A 21,083-nucleotide genomic window follows, 5' to 3' on the forward strand; every position below is an offset into this window, starting at 1 on the left:
CACCTCTTAGCAAGGCTGACAGCATGATAGGCTCTTGAACCTAGTTATTTGGCAGAGATATTTTCTGCAAATTCTTTATTGTACAGTTGAGTCATACAAGCCTCAGCATCCAGGTACATTAGAAGATTCACATAATATAATGAGTAACACAGCTACCACTCAAAGCCTGTCACATAATACAGTATTCAAACCTTAAACTTCAAATACTACACATTGAAGATTTGAGCTTAATCTTTTGCTTCTACTTTTGCTTTTCTTTCTGCAATCATTCTATGTTTCTGCTTCATTAAACATTTTCTGGCAGTTCCAGGGGCACCAAGATCAGCATCTAAAACAAGATTAGAAGAAATGCTGTGACATGTTCAATCAGGTGTTTTAGCTTGATGCCCCACTGAAGACTTTAACAAGGTTTTAAATACCATCCATCCCCCTTCGTTACAGTTCCATCCTCTGAACCAAGGGTTGGCAAACTTTTTGGCCTGAGGGCGACATCTGGGTGGGGAGACTGCATGCAGGGCTATGAATGTAGGGCTGGGCTGTGGTGTGCAGGGAGGGGTGTAGGGTGTACAAGGTGGCTCAGGGAAGGAGGTTGGGGTGCAGGCAGGGAGGAGGGGTTCAGGATCTGGCCCCACTTACCTGGAGCAGCTCCAGGATGGCAGTGGTATGCGCCAGGGCAGGCTCCCTGCCTGCTCTGAGCCTGGCCCTGCACTGCTCTGGGAAGCAGCCAGCACCACGTCCCCGGGGGAAAGAGGGCTCCACGCACTGCTCTTGCCTGTAGGTACTGGCCAGGAACAGGGAACGGCAGCCAATGGGAGCTTTGGGGGAGGTACCCACAGGCAAGAGCAGCATGAGGAGCCCTCTTCCCCCCATCAGGGGCTGCAGAGATGTGGTGCTGGCCACTTCCCGGAGCAGCACAGGGCCCATGGTGCCACAGGGGTGGCAATCCTGCAGGCCACCATAGTTTGCCCACCCATGCTCTGAATAAAGCATAGCCACAGTTCCTTTCTGAGCACTTACCAAAGAGGGTTGCTCTAGGGCCCCTCTTTCACGAGCTGAGGGCACCAGTCTCCAAATCTTTAGGTTAGGTTTAGGATAGTAGACATCCTCTCCTGCTCTCTCCCCCCCCCCCCGTCATGCCACAGTCAAACCTGAACATTTTTCAAATAAATTGAGGCCTTAAATGGCCTTACTCACATCTATCTTGATAGGCTTTAGCAACCTGAGCAAACTGCTCCATCTCCTTTGCGCAGTTCTGAACGAAGCTATGTCCTTCCCTCTGCTGGCAAGCTCCCACCCTTTCCTGAATTATCTTCACAATTTCCTGATCAACTTTCCTGTGTGAGAGAGAGATCAGTGTGACGGCAGCAGTGGCAATAACTTCCTGCAGCTGGAGAATACTGTAATAAGTTACATTCTGGATAGAACAAGAGGCTATTTTATTAGCTGCTTTAATAGGGGATACAATTTTTTTGAAGCAGAACTAAGCAAAATCAAGCCCCGGGAGCCTGGCAGCAATGCCGTATGTAGTGGCATCAGAGAAGGAGAATCAGTAGTGATCTTTGGGTTCTACTCTCAGAGCCCAGCTCAGGCATGCTGCAGCAAAGATACTTGTAACTCTGTCAGGGATGGATGAAAACCAGCAGCTGCCCAATATTTGAAATAAGCTTCTAAGGAAGCTTATTGGCTTTGCTAGCCACAGAGAAGCTTCCTAAAGTGGAGCAGGAGCTGGGGGAAACCTCAGTGTGGAATATCTACTATGACAAGCTATGACTGAATCAGGCACAGGCTTCTAAACTTCCATGGGGGGGGGAGGGAATCCACTGATTTTTGCAGCTTCAAACCACATGAAAACTGCATACCAATCCCAAGCAATCTACTGCCAGGAAAAAAATCTTGTGCTCGAAGAGACCCGTCACTAGGTTTCGTCAATGGAATAAGGCTCCAAAGCCACGACAGCTATGCAGTAGATATACATACATGTCCCTCCGCCACTGCGCCTCAGCTTCAAAGAAGCATATGTAGTCATCCTCCAAGCACTCCGTTAGATCCGGCACCCGGACGTAATTCCGATGATAGTAATAAAATTTTTTCTTCGCATGTTGGCGCTCAATCCATTCTGCAAGAGTCAACCACCACATTCATGCACCTTCAAGGTACTAATCAAATATTTCCTTCAAACCCTGCTAAACAAGAGATGGACAGAACCAACTAAAACAACTACTGGACACGGTACAGTTCTTGTTTAGGATGGAAATCATACAGGACACACAACAAAAATTGTCTCAGTAACCTAACAGGTATTGGGTGACTTGTAAAATAAAAATGAAAGGAATTTTGCAATATGTATTCTGTTCTGCAACAAAATCTCGAGTTACTTTCTATACAGCCTATGTACCACTGACTAGGCAGGAATGATTGATAATATCAGGTGCATGTCCATCTGCCATCACTTTCCAGAACTAACTCTGCTGAGAGACTGCTAAGCTGGAACACTACGGAAATACAGTAAACGCTTAACTACGATGTCTTAAGTGTCACAAAATCAGGCAGGTCACTTGCCCTCTGGGTTATCAGCCTGATATTTTCTACCACGGAGTTCAAAACAAACCAGGGAAGGGAAACCAGCGTTCTTCACTTTTATCAGAACTGATGAATGACTCCATCAAAAAGCAATAAGGGATCAGTGCCATAACCTGAAGGGGAGTGTGGCGGGGGGACGACTCCAGAGAGCACATGGCACTGAAAGCAACCTGGCACTGGGCAGTACCGCCAGATGGGAGTGGGACACATCCCCAGAGTGCCACGCCCTGTCCGGGGCAGATCATAAGAGCCAGACCAAAGGTCCATCTAGCCCAGTCTCCTGTCTTCTGACAGCGGCCAGTGCCGGGTGCCCCAGGGGGAACAAACCGAACAGGGATTCATGAAGCGGGAATCATGAAGCGATTGCACGTGGCTGGGATGGAGCTCGGAGGGGACGGTCTCCCATGACCCTCTGGCAGCAACAGGTCAGCTGGGGATGTCCATGAATAGGGTGACCAGATGCCCCGGTTTTTTGGGGACTTTTTCTTATATAGGCGCCTATTACCCCCAGCCTCTGTCCCGCCTTTTCAGCTGCTGTCTGGTCACCCTATCCATGAAGCCGAGCAGCTGTCAGGCAGGGAGAGGTGCCCGGGGCTCCCCTACTAGGCGGCTGGGACCCAGCACGGGGTCGGGGTGAACCCTGACCCGAGCGTGCAGCCCGAAGCAGGTTCGTGCCGTGCCCCGGGGCTAGGCCTAGCTCCACGGGGATGGGCCGGGAGAGGCGGGCGCCGTCCGGGCACGGCTAGGGGCGGGGAAGGGCCCCCCTGCACCCACCCCCGCTTGGCTGCAGGGGGGCCCGATCCACCCGGCGGGGCAGGGCAGGGGCCCGGCCCGCTACCTCGGAAGAAGGTGACCGGCGCGTCGACGCTGTAGTAGAAGAGGGTCTGGATGATGGTGACCGGGTTAGGCAGCGACGTCCGCTTCTCGGGGACGGGGGTGCGGCTCGGCGGCCCCTTGTACACCTCCGGGTCCCAGTCATCCGGCATCGCGACACAGCAGCGGCCCGGAATCTCCTTCACCGCCGGCCCGGACAAGATGGCGACGCCCCTACACAAGCTGGAAGGGGGGGCAAAGGTCAAAGGTGACGGAGACGCCTGCGTAACCAGGGTAGCGTCCTGCCGCGCGGCGCTTCGGGAGAGAGAGTCTCGTTTCCGGGGCAGAAAACGGGGGGGGGGCGCGACAAAGCGCATGCGCAGCGCTACGCATCCCCCCGATGCCCCTTGGGATATGTAGTTCCTCCGGTCGTTGCCTCGGGGAGGGGTACGGCGGAGAATGCCGCCGGCGGGAGCCTCTGCCAGGGCAGCACGCGCCGGCGGGGGGGGGTCAGCATGTAGCACCGTGATATGTGATTATATTAGAGCCTGGCAAATGGGGGGCTGCCCCCCCCCCAGCAATGCTGTCCCCGCCCCATGCACCCCTCGCTCCTTCCTAAGGGCCGCCTCAGTCCCAAGGAGAGCGGGATCCAGGCGGGCCGGAACGGGCCACAGTGGGTCAGTACCCCTGGGACCCCCTTCCCAGCCTCGAAGCGACTGCCCCCGGGGAGCCTCGAACCGCCCTTCGCAAAGAGCTGTGCCACCCCGGGGGATCGGCCCCAGGGCTCCTGCCCCCGGCACGAGCCCTCTGGGACCCCTACCACCGATTAGTCCCCATGGCACAAACTCCGCAAGCCCCCTGACTCCCTGCCGGGGGCCGGGAAAAGCTCAGGAACCCCGACTCTGCCTGCTGGGGGTCTTGGGCTCTTGTTTCTGCCTTTGCTTGCGGTGAGCGCCAGGAGTGGGACCCCGGCGTCCTGACTCCCAGTCCGCAGCCCTGACTCGCCTCTTGTGGGAACCCCCGCCGGGCGCTGCTGGATCCCCTCGGGCAGAGTGCCCTGCTGCGCTCAGAAACACGGGAACACGCAGCCCTGCGTGTTGTGATGCTGCCAGCTTTTGAAAAGAGAAAAATGAAAGGCCCCTGGTTAAGTGGTTCTGGAGCTTTTGGGAGGGGGAAGGATTTGTGCTCTCATTTAAGTCGAGGACAAAATTCCTTTAGATTTCAAAGGGGGCAGGATCAGGCCCTTGAAGACTAACCGTGGGCAATCCCACTGCTACCTGTAGTGATGCTTTAGCTGGATATTGTGGCAACATTCACTTGTTGTGAGACATGGGGCTGTTTTTGGAAGGATTAAAACAATCCGGTGATGACGCCCGTCACTTTTTCTCCACAGACAGGGGCTTTATTTTTATTACTAAATGTAAAGATATGAAAAGATCTGGCATCTGTCGAGGTTTAACTGGTTTTCGTGCAAATGCAAACCTCAGCCAAGCTAGTAAAAAAAGAGAAAACAACATAGGCCGGGTGGCATCCTATCAGACAGCCAATTTGCCTCTCTTTTTAAAATCTTCATTTAGTGCAAGTACCAGCACAACATGATACTGTATGGTACAACATGGACCTACAAGAAAGAAGGGATTGTATTTGCATCTCCCTTCCCCACCCCACTTCTGCTCAAAGATGGGATATTTTGGAGACCTCTGTGAGCTGCTGTTTGTGGGTCCAGGAAAAATATTTGAAAATCAGAACAGTCTTGATTTTCATAGAGATGGGTGACAATATTAACTCTTACATATCCTGTCAGATCCCATTAGCCTCCGGATAGGCAGACTATGGAAGACCTAAAGTAAAGGATTAAGCAGATCCCAAGTAACTAAAATGAGTAAAAACAAACAAGGGCTATTAAATTATACTTTACTGATAGATTTTAACCTCTTTCTTACTGCACAGCTAGTTACTTGAGCTAAAGCACACCACCAGATGCTGGCCTACGCACCTGTTATGTCCTCTCTGAATAGGTCTAATGAAATATCATCACTTAAAGAAATGTTACTGCTGTTGAATAGACACTGTGTCAGCGTTGCACAGTGAAAGGGCTAAAGAGATATCAGGAAATGCTTCTCCCCAGGCGATCTGTTTGACTGTGTGAAAGCCCTCATTGTTTGGGCTGAACAGAGCACAGGAGACGACAATACAGGACTGGTGGGTGGGGAGGGGACCCTGAGATTCTTACTCTGTCCGTACCTAGAGAAATGGATGAGTTTGGACTGAGTATGAATTGAAAGCCCCAGTCCTGTGATGAGCTCTGCGTGGGGTCAGGGATCCACCTGCCTGGAACTTGTTGCAGGATCGGGGTCTGAGCTCAGGATTTGGCCAATTTATGTAGCAGTATATACACGGAATATGTTGGCTGCCCTTTAGTGATAGTTCTAAATATAGTGCTGCTAAGTACAGGAAATCACACTGCTGAGAGGAGGGGAATCTTCCCTGCCCTGGGGTAACAAAGCAATCATAACATCCCCTTTGGGAATACCAGGCCTAGGCCCCTGCTCTTGGGGAGTTGCCAGCAGGGCAGGCGTGCATGAGAAAAAAAAAAACTCTGGAGGTAGTTAATTAGGAATGTAGTTATCTAGCTGGGAGTGATGGGGTTGCCTAGGTGTAAATGAGGGCAGAATTTTGTCTTCATATATTGTGCTGTAGGTAGCAATTGTAATTCCCTCCATTCATGTTCGGTTTGTTTCTGTGGTAAATTAAGACACTGGCAATTGACCTTTACCACATCAACTGTTGTTAGAGTCAGACCCTGGCCGATTTGCTGAGTATGAAATGAATATAGCGTTGAATGAAGCCAGGAGCTAAATTTGTGTCTTCAGACTGATAAACATCTTAGGTATTAGACTGTAGAGGTATTTGGTGACTGCCTCGTTGGGCTGCTGATCTGTGCTGAAGACTTCCCATGGTCTGTAACGTTCCATGTTAATGTCTTGTAGCTTGTAGGGTAGAACATTTAATGGCTTGAGATATTCATTCGGCAGATTAAACCAGTACATTTGAAACTGGCTTGAAATCAACAGTCAGTTCCACTTTGGGTTGGAGAATAAGCTTAGGGGAAAGGGAAACCTGGTACTGGAATTACTGAATAAACAAGAGGGAGTTGTAGTGTAGTGAATGTAAATTTACCCCTTTGCTGCTGGGCTGATTCCCTTAACCTCGACTTTATGCGGCTATTGTAAGAATTTGTCCAACTTCCTCCAAAGGGGTAGTGGTTGCTATGCACAGCTTGAGTTCATGATTGTAACTTTTCTAGTTAATTCTCATAGTTTGCTTTACAAAGTACATATTTGGCCTGTGTATGTGCATGTTCTTCTTATGGTTTCCTTCGTCCACCCTCCCCCATGTCTTCCAATTGTTAGTTCCTGCCATTGGCTGTTGCTTGTCTGGATGAGAATGTATGGACATCAAGGCAGGGCCTCGCTTTCACTCTGGGTTTGTGCAGCACCACACACAATGCTGTACAAACCCTGACCGGGCCCTCTATGTGTGGCCATGACACATATTAAGAATAATAATGAACGCCAAAGTGGGGCAAAACTGGAAAACATTGTGTATCTCTTAGCTGAAAGAAGGACAATTATAGTCTGGGTGTTTTATTTAGCAAATCCTCGTCAGCAGTTTTCACGGAGACTTGAATGCTTTGACGCAAAGGCTGGGGACTACATTTATAAACTTAAAAATCTGTCCCTTTAGGGAGATCTTTTCCTCTGTTACTGGAAATGGAGGAAAAAATTATTTGTGAATTTCCTCTCTCAGGTCTGCGAAGACTTTGAGATTATCCATCCATCGGCGAGATACGTAATGGTCTTTGTAATTCATATAATTCTTTTTTATTTCTAAACACCATATAGCAGATGGGCCCTGATGTAACAAGCTGCTGTCCTGAAATCTGTAATATACATAGAGATGATCTAACTGAAGTCCAAGGATTCCCATTGTCTTCAGTCAGCATTGGCTCAGGCCCATACCCTTCTGGGTTTGAAGGTAAAACTGAATCCTTTTTGTTTCTTGCCTTCCCCCAGTCCCATCGCAAGTTTTCAGCTCCCAGGCATGGCCACTTGGGCTTCCTCCCTCATAAGAGAAGCCGGCGTCACCGAGGGAAGGTGAAGACCTGGCCCAAGGATGATCCCAGCAAGCCAGTCCACCTGACAGCCTTTCTGGGTTACAAAGCTGGCATGACGCACATCCTACGAGAAGTTCACAGGCCAGGACTGAGTAAGAGGCTTTGATTGAATCAGCTAGTTCGAGTCCAGGAAAGAATAGAGGGAAAAGTCACTTATGGCCGGCTGGGATGGATAGCTCTTGGGGTTTGGAAATGGGTGATGGAGCCCTTCCTCTCTAACCTAGCCTAGATTTGAAATGGCAGTTCACCAATGACCAAAAATAATCTGGCAGCTGTTTAGACATTCTCAGTGCAATTCCTACGTTATATCAAAGGTCATCAGCACAGCTGGTATTAGTTAGCTCCCTGTTGGCAAAGAAGCCAAGCAGTGAATGGCCCATGGAGGGATAACTTCCCTTATACTCTGCATGGGGTCCCAGCGTTTAGGTGGGGAAGTTGTGTTGCTTTCTGGGCAGTAGACAAAGGTAGGTCTCCAGTTCTGTGCAATTGGCATCCCCATCTGCTCTAAGCTAATTTGCTTTTATAAAAGACGGAGACACCAATTGACAGCTGCCCTCTGCTGGGACACAGTGTAGTTGAAGGTGCATTGAGCACCATGAACTTGGGTATCTAATTAAGAGAATTACTGGCCACCCCTGGCTCCCCTGAAAGAACCTTGTCCTGTGAGACGCTGAGCAGTCAACTCACATTGAATTCACTGTTACACCCTTTGATTTCAGAGCTTTCCAAGAGGGAAGAGGTGGAAGCAGTCACAATAGTGGAGACTCCGCCTCTGGTAGTGGTTGGGCTTGTGGGATACATAGACACCCCCAGGGGCCTGAGAAATTTCAGGACCATTTTTGCTGAGCACCTCAGCGATGAGTGCAGACGCCGCTTCTACAAGAACTGGTAAGACTCTCTCAGCGCATGGATTTCCTGGCAATTGTAACAGCGTCCCCTTTCCCCACCCCCATGTTAGCCACAAAAGGCTCCCCGTAATGTATCCACACTAGAATCCTTCGCCCATCTGCAGCCGCCTCTGGGGTGAAATCCAGCAGCTGTTTAATTGTGCACAGCTGTGCGACACGACCATTTTGGCTTCTGTGAATAAAAACTTGTGCGCACAAATTTCTGATTAGTGTAATAATAGTACTGAGTTATTAGTCTCGGTGATGTGGCAGCGAGTTCCACAGGTTAATTATCCATCGCGTAGTTGAGGCCAGATTCTGCTCACTGTTGTAATTGGTTCACCAAAGTAACTCCATTGAAGTCAATAGAGTAATTCCAGGTTTCCGGGGGTGTAAATTAAAGCAAAATCTAGCCTGTGGCCCTTCCGCACCATTGTAGAGCTTGACTCCCCAAATCTTGGAGCGGCAGTGGGGAAAGTGATCGCTTGAGTCTTTGTAATTGAGCAAACTTATGGCTTTAATACTTGTGTAGACATGCCTTCAAATCTGGCCCCTAAAATGTCCGTGATCCTCACTAGAGAGACTGGTTTGTCTCATTTCTATTTAGCTCTATTTTTGTTGGTGTATTTTAACTTCACTAAGTGAGCAAATCAGTGGGCATCAACTGGAGTCTCTATAAAAAAAGCTGCCAGAATTACAAGTGCTGTCAGTCCATTAATGTCCTTTCACCATTTCCTACTCTGAGCTCCCTCTAATGGTCTCATGTGTTCACGTCAGCTTGGTGCAATGAGCCATGGATGCATGATGCTTCCAATAGCATGCCTTAAGCACTTAAGCAACCTTGTCACACATGTTGCACTGTGTTTCTGAGATTCTGTGCTTCATTATTCCAGTCTCCAGCATAATTAAAAGGCTCCTGTCCTTAGGCACAAGAGTAAGAAGAAGGCCTTCACCAAGTACTGCAAAAAATGGCAGGACAAGGACGGGAAGAAACAGCTAGAGAAGGATTTTGCGGCCATGAAGAAGTACTGCAAGATCATTCGAGTCATCGTCCACACTCAGGTCAGCACTTCACACAGGGTGTGTGGCTTGACCCCAGGAGCCTGTTTGAGTGGGGTGAGGGCTTGGAAGCTGAGAGCAACTAGCAAGTGGGAATCAGGGCACTTCTCATCACTGGAGGGGAATGGAGGGTCTTGTTGGCTGGGAGGGGGATGGGGCCTCTTGTCACTGGTCCGGGGATTGGAGTAGCAGGCAGGTTAGTGGGTGCTGGAGATGTGGGATGTGCATGCTGCAGGAGGTGCATGCTGACCGTTGCCGCCACTTACCAGAGAGCAACCTTGTCCATTTGAAAGTGCAAGAGGGAATCCAACGGGCACAATGGAAGTCTCTACACTTGGATTCTCCCAGGAGCCTGGCACTGACACCCCGACTCCTGTGGAAGGCTTGGGCCTGGGGTTTTCCATCTTCTTGCTGCTGCTCGGGACCCCGGAGAAGCCACAGGGCTCGCAGTGGGAAGTGCCAGAGGCACTCGCAAGCTCGTTGGGAGGGAGCAGGCATCGCTCCCAAGCCCCTCAGTGAACGGTGTAACGCTGGCACCCGGCAAGGGTCAGAGGCCCACTGATGAGTTCATCTCAAATTAGCAACTGGTGTCAGGTGATGGGGTAAAAATAACCTGTGAGCCTGGCTGCAGGGAAGGGCTTGCCAGGTGCCAGAGCGACTGGATATTCAGGGGCTATTTGAATTTGGATCCTTAGGGAGCTTTCAACTCCTCAGAGCCCAGGAGGATCTGGGCTGGCCCGAGGGCACAGAGGCCTCCCTTTGGGCTAGTTCGGACTTGTCAGCTTGCCACAGCAGTTCTAAAGTTGTGTCTGGCCACGTGACATGGACAGGCCGGGCTGCAGCCATCACTACCAGCTGATTTTGAAAAGTGGGATGTGACACCGCGTGAGGTCGCTGGGAGGGAAGATGATGCCGCAGCGCTGCCTTCTAGCACCGTGAGGAGGGGATAGTCTTGGGGAGCCTGGGGCTGGTCGCACGGCCGTTTGTGGGATTGCATCGGTCTGAGCTGCATTGGTGGGGCTGGCAAGTGCTGCTGAGGCTGGGGAGAGGAGAAGGCCGCCCACGGTGCAGAGTAATCAGCTGGAAATGCAGGCCGATAGCACAAAACGCCGCTGGGCTAGTCCCCAGTCTGCCTCTGAATAGTCCCGTTGGAGCTGCTAGGACTGCCCCTATAAGTAAGGGCTGGGGGGTTTGGCCCTGTGGTTGTATCCATGCTGCTGCTGCACAGCTGGTCAGCTTCAGCGACGCCCACAGTTCCCACAGATAGGCTCCCGTTAAAATCCATCCAGCCCCTGGGCTCAGAGGATTCTCTGCAGCACTCCACAGTGAATGCTAGTTAGCAGAGCCCAGTTTCCATTTGTCTGTGCCTGGCTGCCCCAGGAAGGGTGGGCTTCGCTCTGTTCCTAGCCACACCGCGTGCTTAGTGAGTGTGTATGCTTAGTGTATATGCGTGTGTGTGTACACGTATATAGATGTGTGCACACATAGGGGATATATGCTTAGTGAAAGTGTGCGTGTGTGCATGCATGTGTGTATACACACATGCTGTGTGCACACATGGGGATGTGTGCTTAGTGTGTGCGCATGTGTGCGCTTAGAGTATGTGTGTACACATATATGCTGTGTGCGCATGCATATATAAATGTGTGCACACATATGGGGATGTATGCGTAGTGAAAGTGTGTGTGTGCTTAGTGAGTGTGTGCGCATGCGTGTGCTCAGTGAGCGTGCGCACTGGGTGTGTCTCACTCACACAACAGACACTTCATGGCTTGATGGGTTATTTTTCCCCATCAGGGTTTAGTTTGTGGGGGACCCTCTAGGATTCTCCCTCTCTCGGTTCCATCCTCTCTCTCTCAGGCTGACTTGTCCCCAAGCTGCAGGGGCTGGAGGCAGCTCCCTCGGAGTCCTGTTCATGCTGCTGGCTGGATGGGGTGGTAGGAGAGTAAAGCCAGGTGCCACCTGCTTGCCTCTCTCTTTCCCAGGGCGAATGGACCCCCCACCGGTGAGTGCTCTTCTCCCCCTCCCCAGCCAGGAGTCTGCAGCCCTGCTGAGATATAATAAAAGCATAAGAGACCCTGAAATGCCACATCTAGGGCTTCGCTGCTGGGGAGACAGCACAGTGAGTGGGTGCTTTACGTACACCTGGGTAGACAGATTAGCTAGACTCAGGCAGACTGAACTGCAAACAGCCCGCTTGGGTCCAAGCTGGCCCTGTCTCCTCCCTGGGAACATATTGCCCCTGGGAACACGTTCACACCCACAGGCCTGGTGTCATTTCTTGGCCTTTGCTGCCCAATGCAGATGAAGTTGCTCCCGCTGCGTCAGAAGAAGGCCCACGTGATGGAGATTCAGCTGAATGGCGGGACAGTGGCCGACAAGGTGGACTGGGCTCACGAGAAGCTGGAGAAGCAGGTCTCTGTGCACGCAGTCTTCAGCCAGAACGAAATGATCGACGTCATCGGGGTGACCAAGGGGCGCGGGATGAAAGGTACAGGGGGAGGGAGGGTCCTTTGCCATGGGGCTTGGCATGGATCCTCTGAGGAGGATGGGCAGAGGGATGCTTACACATTGCGTGGGTATTGTGCTGTGAGGCCTCCTTGATGCTCCTGGGGGAGGCCATTTTCTAGTGGAATAAGCACAGGACGGGGAGTCGGGAGACCTAAATTATAATCCCAGTGCTCAGACCAACTCACTCTGTGGCCCTGAGCCAGTTGCATGCCCTCTCTGCACCTCAGTTCCTCCATCTGTAAAATGGAGATAGTGACACTGACAGCTATGTCAAGTGCTTCAAGATCTGTGGATGAAAAAGCCATACGAGTGCTGAGGACTTAATATTATTATTAATAGTCATTATTTACTAATCTGTGATTGTCAAGGCATGGCTTCTTGACCTCATCTAATTAATAGTAATTCACAATTAAACACAGTGAAGAATCTATGCATCATTGTGAATAATTAACATTGATGCATAAAGCTTCACCTTGTGTGACATCCACAGGAGAACAGACTCCACTTTATTTTGACTGTACATTTCTTTAAAACATTGTTTTTAGTGTTGGTGAAATGCCTAGTCCCAGAGCGGGTACAACAGAGGCAATGGTAGTGCGAGCATCCCACAGACAGTACACGGCAACCCCCCATGTCCTGGGGGTCCTCTTCTGGAGGACAAGATGGGGGTTCATTTCTCACTCCCTTATTTCATCATCCGAGATGATCGACGGGGGGGGGTGGACAATTAGTGCCAGTAGAGGTGGTCGTCCTCGAGATGTCAGCTGAGCAGCAGCCAGACAGAGAGGCCCCACACCTCAGTTCACGAGGGACACCAAAGAGTCGCTGGATTTGTTCCCATACGTCTGTTCTCTTTTTAGCAGATTTGGTTCCGTTTACCAGGTTCAAAATGCCCTGTCATTAGTTTTGGGCTTAGTTCTCATGGGAGCCCTAAGGGCACTTGGCCTGCCGAAATCTGAGGTAAACAAAATAAGGACAAAAGGTCATTTCAGTGCTGACAAAACCATAGTGTGTGTGTGCGCACATGTGCGGGGGACACACCGTAGTCCAGTCAGTTCAATGCGGAGTGAGTACAGTTCTGTCCATGGGCCCCCGATTCTGAAAATGGCTGTTTGCTTCAATCTGACCCACCGTCTTCTCATAACTTGAGATGCAACATAAGACAAACCCCCCAGTCACTCGCTCTGATTTCTGGCTCTGAAGCACCACCACCTGTCCCCCTTGGCTCCTCCTATAGTATCATCCCGTCCTGCTTTCCTAGGGGTAACCAGCCGCTGGCATGCCAAGAAGCTCCCAAGGAAAACTCACAAAGGCTTACGCAAAGTGGCCTGCATTGGAGCCTGGCATCCAGCCCGGGTGGGCTACTCCATTGCCCGGGCTGGCCAGAAGGGCTACCACCATCGCACAGAGCTCAACAAGAAGGTATGACACCGATGTGACACCTCCCTTGGGCCTAGTGCAGTTTCTCCTCCTTTCGAGCCCCCTTCCCTCTCCTCTCCTGTACTGGGCCATCTCTCTGTCATGCATGTAATTTCAGGGCAGGAGGGAATTTAAGGCTTTGTTTGGTGATGTTATTATTGTTGATTATTTTTATTACCATAGCGCGTGGGAGCCTGAGTCACTGACCATGACCCCATTGTGCTAGGCGCTGTCCAGACACAGTGGTCCATGCCCATGGGCAGGGATGTACTCTATCCATTGCCTGCTGACAACATCTGAGATGAGCCTATGTGTTTTATCCCCACCTGGCATCTCTGTTTTTTGTGCTTGGTTGGTGACACTTTGTTTGTAACTGTGTCCTAAAGCCATTAACTCCATTTCAACCTGGGCTCTCACCCAGATTTACCGTATTGGCCGTGGGGTCCACATACAAGATGGCAAAATAGTGAAGAACAGTGCCGCGACGAACTACGATGTCACTGAGAAGACGATCACACCGCTGGTAAAAGGGCTAAAGAAATAGGAAGTGTTGGGGCTGGAGCTGGGACTTCTGCATTCCCGACTCTGCCACTGACCAGAGACATGGCCTGGGGCAAGTCACTTAAGGTTTCTGTTGGGGAAAAGCTGGTTGGGAAATATTTTTTCTGGCCACATGAATTTTGATTTTAATTCCTTGTTTTGTTTTGTTTTTTTTAGTAACCAAAAGTTGCAACATTTTTGCTTTTCCACATCCAAAAAACAACAACAAACAATTGTTTTCAGCTGGCATTTTTTGCCTTACAGGCTTTTGGTTTGTCAGCAGAAACCCAGAAAAATCTCATCCAAGTTGGAAATGTCAGTTTGGACAAAAAGTCTATTTCCCATTTAAAAAAAATGGTTTTGAACAAAAGATTGCAGCCCCAGCTCTATCCTCTGTGACAGCTTGCCCCCGTGTAAAATGGGGGTAATAGTATTTGTAGACCTCACGGACGGGCTGCACTGCGTACGATAAGCGCAAAGCATGTTAATGGTTAGTTAATAAGAAGGATGATTAATAATTAAATAATAAATACCCTGCTTTGCTATAGCAGATGTCACTTCCTGATGCAGATCTGTTAGCCACACATTTCACCGCTGCAATTTGTCGTCTGTCTTTTCCTGCAGGGTGGATTTCCTCACTACGGTGCAGTCAACAATGATTTCATCATGCTGAAGGGCTGCGTCATGGGCACTAAGAAACGGGTGCTCACTCTCAGAAAGGTAACCCCTCCTTCCCCCCTCGAAAGTAAGTGCAGAGGCTGTGCGTAAGGAAGGACCTCATTTTGTGAGTCATGTAGTGATTTTCCAGGGGGCCATTTCCCAGAGAGGTGTGTTGCCAGGCCATTCTCACTGATATGGTGTTTCCAGTTTCAGATCAGCCAGTCTCGTCTCCCTTAAGAACTGTTTTGCCATTTGTTGGAAGCGGTCCTTGAATAATCTGACACACTCTGCTACTTCATTTCAGTTCCAAGTGGGAACTGAGAGGCAAGGGCACTTAAAGTCATGCTACTCTGGGTACTTGTGGCACCTTAGAGACTAACCAATTTATTTGAGCATAAGCTTTCGTGAGCTACAGCTCACTTCATCGGGTGCATCCGATGAAGTGAGCTGTAGCTCATGAAAGCTTATGCTCAAATAAATTGGTTAGTCTCTAAGGTGCCACAAGTACTCCTTTTCTTTTCGTGAATACAGACTAACACGGCTGCTACCCTGAAAGCTACTCGGGGTGTGTCTCGGAGGAAACCACTGTTGCTGGAGTGATTGGCTAATGGACATGCATGAAATGTCTTAACTCCACCCACATCAAAGCATGCTTTCATCTTTCTGGTTAAACATAAGCCTAATGTGTTGTGACTTTTGCTCTCCAGTCCCTTCTAGTGCACAGCAGCCGTCGGGCTCTGGAACCCATCGAACTGAAGTTCATTGATACCACTTCCAAGTTTGGCCATGGCTGCTTCCAGACTTCTCAAGAGAAGAGAGCTTTCATGGTGAGTTAATTCTCTGCTGGCTTTGCAATCAGAGGGCCAGGTTCTCAGCTGGTGTGAATTAACCTTGCTCAATCGATTTCAAAGGCAGCTACACCGATTAACACCAGCTGACGACCTGACCCAGAAAATAAAGACCACCAAATCAATGAACAGGACTGTCTTGCATAAAGGGCAGTTCAGCTGCCAGAAACAATGCTAAAGAGGGAACATGATGGTTGAGAGAGTCATACAAGCTAGCCAAAGCCAGCAAATAATGTACCATATGGTCAACCAGTTTGCACTCACAGTGCATTCAACAAGCCGTTAAGTTGGTAGCATCTTGTTGGACATATGGTGTCTTTCACTCCTAATTGTACATTTCTTTGATTTGATTGGACTGCCTTAAACTTTTAATGTTTTTAAAGGAAAAAGGTCAGGTCGGATTTGGCCTCATATTTGGGATTTTGTGTAAATAAGCTTTTCAATACCCAAATCATATACATTTTAAAAATCTCAGCAGAAACGGGTTTATAAACAAAAAACCAGACAGACATTCCTTTATAGTGTTTGCAGCCTACCCCGCCACCGCCTTGTGCTGTGGGATAAATCTGAAAGTGAAATTGACTAGATACTAAGTGGACCAGATCCTCAGCCAGTGTGCATTAGCATGGCTCCATGACTTCAATAGTGCGATGCTGATTTACACCAGGTTTGGATCTGGCCGATTGAGTATTAGACTAGTCAGTTTCACATATGTTTAACTTCTCTCCAGGTAAGAAGGACTGGCTATAAAACCCCTTCACACCACTCTCGGGATGGCTGGAGGTTAATGCACAGGGCTGCAGCTTCGACACTGACCACTCCTGGAGATTCTCCTTTTGCTCATGTGCTAGGGGGCTGAGCTTATGGAGCAGGAAGATATGAGTTCTGTCCCTGCTGTCACCTCTGAGTGGCCAGGGTGGCAGCATGGTGACATTGATTAAGTCCTAAGTGGCCACAGAAATACTGCTCTATTAAACCCATTATCTTGAAGCAGCTGAACTTCACCTGTTGAGGGCTGAGCACCCAGAACCTTCCCCACATTTTAATTTAATTCAGTAACATTTAGCTGGGCAGAAGCAAAACAATAGCCCCACAAAGCACGGACCACCATTTTCTCCCTCTCTTGTAAACTAGAAGAGCTGGGACCCCGTCCTCAGCAGGTGTAAATCTGTGTAGCTCCATTGACTCAGCTGAGAATCTATCCCCTTGATGGTAACCCAAACCAGAAACCCCTACTCCAAAATTCTGCTCAGAAGGAGTTGTCATATGCAATCTCCTGAAACAGGATTGTATAGGAAATTCTCCTGACACAACCTCATCTATCTGGTCACAGTCATGATGCTATAATGTAATCAATATGATTACTTTACCACTCAATCTTCCCAATCACCCCAGGCCAGCTTGCTGGGCTCAGTAGCAAACCAGTCATTGAAGTTTTCCATGCTGCCCAGCTAAGCAAACTGCCAGTCCAGGGACAGGCAATTCATTACCCCCATTCCTCCAGGGTTAGGAGGGTTTCTAGAGACCACAGCTAGACAGATGCTGCCGTTCAGGAGGAGAGCTGAGAGTTCGCAGCCAGGGAATAGAAATGAACAGCTTGTGTTGCAAGCCTTGTGCAGTGAAAAGTGGTCACATCTGAATAGAAATTCCACAGCATCCAGCTCACCTACTGCCTTTCTAGGTAACACTTGGGGAAGGCTTGTAATGTGGATCTTGAACTCATCAGCTAGTGGTGATGGGATCTCTTCTTCTCACCTGTTCATTTGTGTTTTAGGGCCCTCAGAAGAAACAGCTGGTGAAGGAGAAGCCAGAAACCCAGGAAGAATTGTAGGGGATTGAATTACACATGGCCACTGTAACCTGGCACCTCCAATAAAGGGACTTCAAACCAGGCCTAAGCTGTTCTGTCTTCTTCTGGTGCCGTTATTAATAAGCTTAAACTAGTCCCTGTTTTCAGTGTCTGGTGTAAGAGGAGTTTGGTATCAGTCAATCCCAGAGTCTTCTCCCCATGTATTGAGATCCACAGGGCTGCTGAGAAGACAGTCATGGGGGAAACTGGTCCAGTGAGACTCCGATCCCTGGAGATGCCTTTTCTTAGCTGAGCTGTATAAGGGTCTGTTGGGGACTCAGGGACAACCCCTAGATCCTGCCCTCTAATTCTTTCATGCTGTCTAGGGAATGGCCATTGGCACTCTGAGATACAAGGCATCAGTTGTACACTACCCTTGCTGGCAGTGCAAGGAGAAGCCGTTTTCCCTTGGCTGTTCCCAGAAATGAGATGACCGCGCAGCTCCACGCAGGGCTCTTTCCAGTGGGCATAATAAGTCTGCTCTGGGATTCATTAGCTAACTGCCCCTTTTTAAAGTCAATCGAAGTTTTGCTATCGACTTCCATGGAGGGAGGCTTGGGCCCAAAGCCTGCCCTCAGGTCACCAAGTTCTCCCATCTTTCCTGCTATACTGGGCACAGCCAGGAGTGGGAGGAATCCTCCTGCAAGCTGCAGAAGAAGCATGTCAGAGGCACTCCTGCTCTACCGGGAGCACCAGCTGGGGGATTTTATCTGCAACTGAGATGCTGCTTTTGCTTTTTCACTCCCAGGTGAGACCCCAGCTGACCAGGCTTCCCCTTCCTCCTCAGTGCCTGTTGGCTGGCATCTGTTTCAGGAGAGGAAAAGAAGAGCTGGCACAGATGAATCCTGTAAGGCCTGGAAAAGCCGGGCATGTCAGCAAGGCTGGTTCTGCCCTGCCTCGTTTGGGCAGGATGATTGCATCTTTCATAGATTCCTAGGGCAGAAGGATGGAAGGGTCAGACAAGGTATTGGAGAGGATTTTTACTGTGACTGATTCACTAGTATCAGTCACAGTCTGCTTCTGGCTACACTGATCTGTGAATCCAGAGTGACTCCACTGACCTCACTGGAGCTACTCCAGATTTACACTGCTGTATCCAAGAGCAGAACTGTATCCAAGAGCATCATGGCTTTGTGTATGTATGTGACCAAGGACAAAATGCAGACTGGGTGGAAGTGAGTACACTTCCTATAACTTCAGTGGAATGCATATTCACGCATTCCAAGGCCTGAAGGGACCATTGTGACCATCTAGTCTGACTTCCTGGGTAACCCAGGCCAGAGAACTGCCCCACAATCATTCCTAGAGCAGATCTTTTAGAAGAACATCTAATCTTGATTGAAAAATTGCCAGTGATGGAGACTCCCCCACTACCGTTGGTAAGGTATTCAATGATTTAATTACCCTCACTGGTAAAACTTTACACCTTATTTCCAGTCTGGATTTGTCTTGCTTCAACTTCCAGAAAAAAGGGTCCAACAAGGAGGGGATACTTTTTTTTGGAAGTTGAAACTAGGTGAATTCCTTGAAGAACCTGCTTTTCCTGGACAGCAGCAGTGGAGAGTAAGAAGTTCCCCAGAAAGCCTCGTCCCCAGCTCCAGACACACTTGCCCAGTGCTACTCGGTGCTGGTTAGGCCTCAGCTGGAAGACTGTCCAGTTTGGGTCACCAAGGTATAGAAAGGAGGTGGAGAAACTGGAAAGGAGCCAGAGGCAAGCGACCAAGATGATCAAAGGGGTGGAATGCAGCCATATGAGCAAAGGCTAAAGGAAGAGGGTGTGTTTAGTTTAAAAAGAGGAGATTAAGGGGGATATGAAAGCGGTCTTCAGATACTTGAAAGGCTGCCATAAAAAGGATGGAGAAAAGTTGTTCTCTCTTGCCACGGCGGGCAGGACAAGAGGCAAAGGGTTCAAACTACAGCACAGCCAAGTTAGATTAAAGCTCAGGAAAAACTCCCTAACTGTAAGAACAGTCGGCCAATGGAGCAGACGCCTCAGGTGGTTGTGGAAGCTCCTTCACTGGAGGTTTTCCAAAGGAGGCTGGACAGCATCTGTCTGGGATGTTTAGACCCAACAAATCCTGCATCTTGGCAGGGGGTTAGGCTAGATGGTCCCTTCTAACCCCATGGGTCTATGAGCTACTCATCCCTGGATCTCAAGGTGGTGGTGGGGGAAGTATCCATTGTACAAATCGGGAGATGGGGCAGTTAGAAGGGGCCCAGGATTGTGCCAGTTGCAGAAGGAGGGGGAGGCTCCCATTGGTACTGATTGGGAGGGTAAGAGAGATGTCCTTTCATGCAGGACTAGTCTAAAGAGATTTGTGCTCACATGCCTCAGGAGGGAGGTGGGGGGAGGGCTCTGGCTCCCTCCTGCACTGTCGCTAGCTGACATTTTACCCAGCTGATTACACGGGAAGACAGGCAGGAACTTTGCTGCTGCAGGGGCTCATGAGGATGCAGCTTTGTCCATCTGCGTTGCTGCTTGTCACAGGCCTTTGCTGGGGGAGATGAGAAGTGAACGTGGCTGGGACGGCGTCGTCACCTGTCACAAATCGTTACAGAGCCCCAAGTCGGGCTGGCACCCAGTTAGAACAGAAAAAAAATGAGCAGAGAACAGGAGAGGAGACTGGCTCGTTATTCTCCGAAAAGGACGCTGAGCAATCAAAAATCTCTCCCTTGTGTTTGAATGACAGGTGTCCACCCTAGCGTGTCCCCTCAGAGCCATGATCATAAATTTATAGATTCCAAGGCCAGAAGGGATCATTATGATCATCTAGTCTGACCTTCTGTAGAACACAGACCAGAGACTTCCCCCAAATAATTCCTAGAGCAGATCTTCTAGAAAAACATCTGATCTTGATTTAAAAATTGTCAGTAATGGAGAATCCCCCACAATCCTGGGTAAATTGTTCCCATGGTTAATTACTCTCACCATTACAAATTTACACTTTATTTCCAGTCTGAATGGTGTGAGGTTAGGCCACCATTTGAACTCTGTGATACTAGCATGGGAAGAGAGAAGATAGCCCTGGATCTGTTCAGAGGACTTCAACCCACTTCACAAAGTCGTCAGTAATATTTCGTGACCACTCCATAAAAGGTAGGAAAAAATATTATTATCCCCATTTTACAGATGAGCAAACCCAGGTATATAGATTGGAGAGTTGGGAAATAGCCAAAGCTGGGAAGAGTTTGTAAACTAAGGGCTGGGGGGAAAGCCGACAGGTTTGGAGGACCATGTGGGGACCTCAGACAGACACATCCCTTGGTGGTGGTGGGGGGTGTTGAGATTTATTAAAGGGGATACTCTATATCTTAGTAAGGAGGAGAGGATAGAAGTAAAGTACAGGTAGGAATGGAAGAGAAACAGTCAAATAAAAAAGAATCCCATTCAATTACATCACATGAAGGCAGACAACTAAATATTGACACATTTTATAAGTGCTTGTATACCAATGCAAGAAGTCTAAATAATATAATGGGTGAATTTGAGTGCCTGGCATGAAAGGAGGATATTGATACAATAAGCATAACAGAAACTTGGTGGAACAATAATAATCAATGGGACACGGTAAAACCAGGTTACAAAATATAGAGGAATGACTGAGCAGGTTGTGCTGGGGGGGAGTGGCACTATATGAAACAAAGCATAGAGTCAAACACAGTAAAATCCTAAATAAATCAGACAATACCACAGCATCTCTATGGATAGAAAGTCTATGCGTGAACAGTAAGAGCATAGC

The 21,083-nt window shown here is 49.2% G+C and overlaps 2 protein-coding genes across 5 annotated transcripts; one reads left to right on the forward strand and one right to left on the reverse strand.

Annotated features, from left to right (window-relative positions):
• Positions 1-44: 44 nt before the first annotated feature.
• On the reverse strand, positions 45-3,656 carry NDUFB10 (NADH:ubiquinone oxidoreductase subunit B10). The gene is made up of 4 exons (XM_048866170.2): positions 3,419-3,656; positions 1,978-2,116; positions 1,195-1,334; positions 45-328 (listed from the first exon to the last, which is right to left on the reverse strand). The coding sequence occupies exons 1-4, from the start codon at positions 3,564-3,566 to the stop codon at positions 228-230; spliced, it is 528 nt and encodes a 175-aa protein (XP_048722127.2). The 5' UTR covers positions 3,567-3,656; the 3' UTR covers positions 45-227.
• Positions 2,660-17,387, forward strand: RPL3L (ribosomal protein L3 like). Of its 4 annotated transcripts, none has more exons than XM_075117564.1 (10): positions 2,660-3,005; positions 7,299-7,431; positions 8,290-8,458; positions 9,384-9,519; positions 11,821-12,007; positions 13,289-13,449; positions 13,868-13,969; positions 14,611-14,706; positions 15,354-15,473; positions 17,269-17,387. In XM_075117564.1, the coding sequence occupies exons 1-10, from the start codon at positions 2,985-2,987 to the stop codon at positions 17,323-17,325; spliced, it is 1,182 nt and encodes a 393-aa protein (XP_074973665.1). In that variant the 5' UTR covers positions 2,660-2,984; the 3' UTR covers positions 17,326-17,387. The 4 variants fall into 4 exon arrangements, with proteins under 4 accessions (XP_074973665.1, XP_074973663.1, XP_074973664.1 ...); XM_075117562.1 differs by lacking the exon at positions 7,299-7,431 and adding an exon at positions 7,470-7,662 and having other exon boundaries at positions 2,661-3,005; XM_075117563.1 differs by lacking the exon at positions 2,660-3,005 and adding an exon at positions 3,831-4,070.
• The last annotated feature ends 3,696 nt before the right edge of the window (positions 17,388-21,083 follow it).

This window comes from Caretta caretta, chromosome 10, assembly GCF_965140235.1.
Source record: "Caretta caretta isolate rCarCar2 chromosome 10, rCarCar1.hap1, whole genome shotgun sequence".
NCBI classification, from domain to species: Eukaryota; Metazoa; Chordata; order Testudines; family Cheloniidae; genus Caretta; species Caretta caretta.